This window comes from Portunus trituberculatus, chromosome 41 (genome assembly GCF_017591435.1).
Source record: "Portunus trituberculatus isolate SZX2019 chromosome 41, ASM1759143v1, whole genome shotgun sequence".
NCBI lineage: Eukaryota > Metazoa > Arthropoda > Malacostraca > Decapoda > Portunidae > Portunus > Portunus trituberculatus.
The window spans coordinates 27530195-27535727 of NC_059295.1; the positions used below are offsets into that span (position 1 = coordinate 27530195).

The following is a 5533-nucleotide window of genomic DNA, read 5'->3' on the forward strand; positions in this document are numbered from 1 at the left end:
CAAAGAAAAGTATTCCTGAACCTTATGTCGTCTTACAATCTTACGTTTCACAAGCTGTATTGGAAGTTATTGGGGTTTTCAATGGCCTTTTAATGATTCTAAGTAGGAAGAACGTGAACACTTGCCTAATCATCTATGTTGCTTTTAAAATAGTTGTTTTTAGGATTTTCAAGGCCCTTTTCGTGTTGCTAGCAACAGTTCAGCAAAGATTCTGCGTCATCAGTAGGAAAACAAACCCATGACAACCCGACTAGTCATCCTTGTTGCCTATGAAAATAATCCTGATGAGAGAACAGAGCACTGAAGAATAATTATAATTAGCCTCAGTGTCCCAGCGTGTCATTTACTCCGCTCCTCGGCAACCACTAACCTTGTATCACATTTGGTGTCTCGGGATTGAGATGCTTAACTTTTTAACTTACATGTGTCTTGTGTCTCTTCCCGAGCCTCCTGCCACCAGACCAAGCAGTGTGTTAAGGAACGCTACGAAATCACGGCACGGTATGTTTGTAAGGACGGTAAAAGTACATGATATCATTAACCCCTTCAGTACCATGACGCATTCTCATAGTCATTCTGGTTATTATCTGGTGAATCTGTATATCTTCAAAAACTTATGTGGGAATTAAAATAGTGAGGACTGTGGCAATTATTCTTCTGAGCTCCATAGAACGTATCTAATATCAATAAAATCGTCTAATCACAGCAAAAACTCAAGCTAAACATTTATCCCAGTTAACTTTGAGCATGAGGTGCCGTAAGAAGTATTGTTTTCCTTGCTTAGGCTTCTAATTTAAACCCCTTCAGTGCTATGACGCGCTTCCATTCTGCTTACTATTTGGGGATTTTATACAGCTTCAGAAACTTATGTGGGGTTTACAATAGTGAAGACTGTGGCCATTAATCTTCCTACCTCCATAAACCCTTCCTATAATGTAAAACAAAAATCGTCTAACCATACCCAAATTCAAGGTAAAAAATGCATCCCAGTACTGAAGAGGTAAAGCAGATTTGAAGCCTGCCGTGTGCGCGCCTCGCCACTGACACCGCCAGACTTCGGGTGAGGTCAGTGAGGAAGAAACACTAACTTTGGTATGTTTTACAGAGGCAGTGTGGATAATCACGTGGACGGTGTTTCCTCATGCCAGTTTGCGTCCTTGACCTTCGAAAATCAGACTTCTGATAATGCGTAAGACAAAACAAGAACACTACCTCACTCTCCTCTCTCTCTCTCTCTCTCTCTCTCTCTCTCTCTCTCTCTCTCTCTCTGCCTGTGTCTGTCTCTCTGTCTGTCTCTATCTGTTTATCTGTCTGTCTGTCTGTCTGTCTGTCTGTCTGTCTCTCTCTCTCTCTCTCTCTCTCTCTCTCTCTCTCTCTCTCTCTGTCTGTCTGCCTATATCTGTCTGACTGTCTCTCTGTCTGTCTCTTTATCTGTCTATACTGTCTCTATATATATCTGTCTGTCTGTCTGCCTGTCTCTTTGTCTGTCTGTCTGTCTTCCTGTCTGTCTGTCTGTCTGTCTGTCTGTCTGCCTAGAAATCGCGTTGTTCTATTCCCCAGTAGCATTACGGAACACGACATAATGGCTTACAGATTGTGACGCGTGACGCCGCCATGCAGTGATGAGGGCGAGGGCGACCATGGGTTATATATACAGGGCCACGCAGAGGGGCGAGTCAGTGAGGACGGGCAGACAGTCGCGGCGGGGTAATGTCAAGCTGTCTGGCCATTCTCTTGACTGAAGTGCGCCAGTGAGGTCTCATCAGTCACCGCGGCCTGAGTCACTTTCCTGCCGTAACTCGCGGACTTCCACTCACTCTCACTCGTTGCGGTAAATATCAAGATCATAGCCTGCACTGATTTGACGTCCATTCACCCAAAGCAACGAGATCAGAACTCCAAGAACGCGGTATTATTTGAGATTATACGAGTCTTGAAGTGCCCTGCAAGTTACCAAAGAGCTGTCCTCTGCCCCTGCACACCTTCCACAACACACACTGCCTCCTCCAATACTCCATTCAAGTTTGGTCTGGTAAGTATCTGGGTTAAGTATTAGATCACCACCGCTCTATCTTTGTTCTCCTTCTACTTTGGTATCTTATCTCTTCCATTCATATCTTTGAACTCACTTGCTTCCCCATAAGCGTCCCTTTCGCGTCAGACACACTGATTTCACTCACTCAGCCACTTACGCGTGAACTGATCTGTCTCATCAAAAATTCTCCAGCAGTTACCCATGTAAAAAGATAAATAAATGCCCTCGTTTATGATGCACAGCCGCTAAAGGTATTCTTCCCGCCATTTAGCCTGAAAACATTAAAATAAAAGGATATTTTTACGATAACGGAAGCGTACAAGTAGATTCGCCAGTGTACACCAAACGTTCTTCTCACAATGTATAACCACTCTAATTGTTGGCGTCGCTTATTCTTTAAAGGTATAGTGAAATGAGGGGAAGTTTTGCTGCAGCAGCGATGGAAGTTATGGAGATGTTTGGTAAGATGTTATGCGTACAAGGGAAACGTTTTTCTCACAAAGTACAGCCACTCTAATTGTTGGTCTCGCTTATTCTCTGATGGTATAGTGAAATGAGGGGAAATCATACTGCAGCGGCGATGTAAATTATAGAAATGTTCGGTAAGATACTATGTGTACAAAGGAAACGTTTTTCTCACAAAATAGAGCCAACTGAACATTTATTCGCTTCGCTTCTTCACTTGAAAACAACAGCGCGACACAAACTTTCACTATAAAAGTAAAAGAAAATAATGAGATGATTAGATTAGGATGCAAAATACAACACGTCCTCACAATCTAAACAACATAGAGCTTTCTTAGTCATTCTCTTCACTTATCCAACAGAAAACAGCAACACAAGGCAAACTATGAAATGTTGAGAGTAAGATGAAATACAACACGTCCTCATCCTCACAATCTAGACAAAATAGAGCTTTCTTAGTCATTCGCTTCACTTAAACATCAGAAAACAGCAACACAAGGGAAACTCTCATGATAAAAGTATATAATGCAAGCTATGAGATGTTTGGAGCAAGATGGAAAGTACTCAAAACGTTCTGCATAATCTCTGCCAATACACAACCTTCGTCAGGTGAAAATAGCAACATGACAGCAACCTTCACGCCACGAGCTGTGTATGAGTGGGCAAGTGTTCAAGGTGTGGATGCCAACTGCCTCGGTACGAAAGTTATCTCGCCAGCACTCCTCACACTGGCTGCTCTGTCATGTCACTTCCGATAACAGGCTGTGCGATGCTTTTGATAGTCAGGGCTACAGGCAGGCAGGCGATGTTAATAACGCTGATGATAACGCTGCTTCTATTTCATCAGGAGACATGGGCGGTCTAATGGGCAGATAATGAGTGGAGATATAACACAAGCAAATTACTGATAAATGTAAAATTAGTTGATGTGAATATACAGAAAATAAATTATAAATGATGATCCACGAAAAAGCAGTAATTGATTGAAAGACTAATATAAATAAAACAATACAAATTAACACATATCGAATACAAAATACAATCACAAAAACATGAATATTAATTAAGTAATATAAATAGCAATGTAGCAAACAGAATACAAATGGCAATAAGAAAAAAAGAAAAGAAAAAAGAGTAATTGATGAAATGAATAATGGAGTATGGATTGAACATAACAAGAATAAATATAAATGAAAGTTTAAACACTAGAATAAAAATGGCAATAAGAAAAAAAAGATAAAAAAAGTGATTGATGAAATGAATAATGGAGTATAGATTGAATATAAGAAGAATAAATATAAATGAAAGCCTAAACACTACACCGCTCTACTAAACGTGACACAACTAACAGAATCTACCTAATACAATACAGCTCGTACTCTCAAACACTTCTGTGCCTCATCCCCACTATTCCAAAAGGCTTTATTTCAACTTAAACGAGATTTTTAAGGTGTTTTTCTGGTTCTAGTGGCAGAGGGACAAGATTTCTACATTATTAACTGGAGAAACACTCTTGAAAACCCCGCCAGTCATCCTGTGGCCCTTGAAAACAGTCATGGTGAGAGAGCAAAGCGTTTCTGAATACGGACTTCTCTTGATGTTACTCATTCTCTCCGTGCCACACCGCTCGCTAATGGATGAGTGACGAATGAATGAAGAATGAATGAGGGTGAGTAAGAAATGGAAGATGGATGAGTGTAAGAGCAAATAATGAAGATGAATAGAGACTGAATGATAGAAGATGAGCGAAGAATGAGTAAGGGAGAGTGAAAGATGGGTGAGGAGTGAGTGATGGATGATTAAGGCAGAGTAAAAGATGAGTAAATGACATATGAGTAAGGATGAGTGTTGGATGAATAAATGAAGAATGAGTGAAGACGGATGCGTAAGGACTGGATGAGTGAAGGCGTGACGGATGAATAACGATGCGTGAGTGACGGGTGAGTGAAAGTAGAGTGAAAGATGAATATGGAGTGGATGACGGATGAATAACCTTGAGCGAGTGACGGATGAGTGACGGATGAGTGACGGATGAGTAAAAGTAAGTAAATGATTGATGATGATGATGATGAGAGAGAGAGAGAGAGAGAGAGAGAGAAATATATATAATCAGTTAATCTCCATTCCATTTATCTTCTATTATACTCGCAAAAACTGTCATCGTAACCCGTGACTGCACACAATTGGGGACAAAGAGAACACTATTTGTGCTGGCTATGTGGCCGTGACAATTCTGGCGCAGTTGGATTGTGGAGGGCGACTCGTGCAGGGATAAGCTACACACACACACACACCTTCTGGGCCGGGATCAATGACTTACTGTATCCCTTAGACTGATCGTGACAGCCTTCGAGCGGAGAGCAGCGAAGTCCGTCTGAAGTATCTTATCTCCTCGCTTCTCCGTCTTAGTGCCTGACTGAAAAAGAGGAATTCCAGTGTGTGGTTTCCCTCTCGTGCGTGGTTGTGCAGCTTTCCGCCTTGATATAATTTTCTAATCAGTGGCTCTTTTTTTCGTGACTCTTCGCGTTTCATTAGTGCCACATCGTACAGGAAGGACGTACTGTGATCCTTGCACGTAATTTGTAGGCTGAAGGGACTGCAGGCACCATGAGACGCCTCGTGATGGAGAGAGAACGCCGCTGGTCCAATCTGCCAAACTTCCCTTATGCACTCGCTCCTACTGATGACAATGTGAGTAGTTGGCCGTATTCAGAATCGTCTTCCCCTCTCACTACGACAGAGACAACTAACCATATTTTGAAGATAGTTTCTCCCTTAAATAAACTAGAAATCTTGTCAATCCATCACCAGAACTATAAAAATACCCTTAAAAACACGAGTATCTTCAGATGGAGCCTTTGGAAAGCAGTGATGGTGAGAGAGAAGAGCGTTTCAGAATACGGTCCTTATTAGTGGTGTGCTGTGTATACATGGTTACTTCTTCCCCTCACCCTCCTCTTTCTGTTCCTCCTCCTCCTCTTTTCTTCTTTTATCTTTCTTCAAGTCCTCCTCCTTCCCTCCTCCTCCTCTTTT

At 41.8% G+C, this 5533-nt stretch overlaps 1 protein-coding gene across 1 annotated transcript in view; it reads left to right on the forward strand.

The window, feature by feature from the left end:
- The first annotated feature begins 1686 nt into the window (after positions 1–1686).
- Positions 1687–5533, forward strand: part of LOC123516900 (solute carrier family 52, riboflavin transporter, member 3-B-like) — a 26992-nt gene continuing 23145 nt past the window's right edge. Inside the window, 2 exon segments of the mRNA XM_045276649.1 lie at positions 1687–2032; positions 5087–5191. Coding sequence (XP_045132584.1) covers positions 5108–5191 — 84 coding nt within the window. The 5' untranslated portion in view covers positions 1687–2032; positions 5087–5107.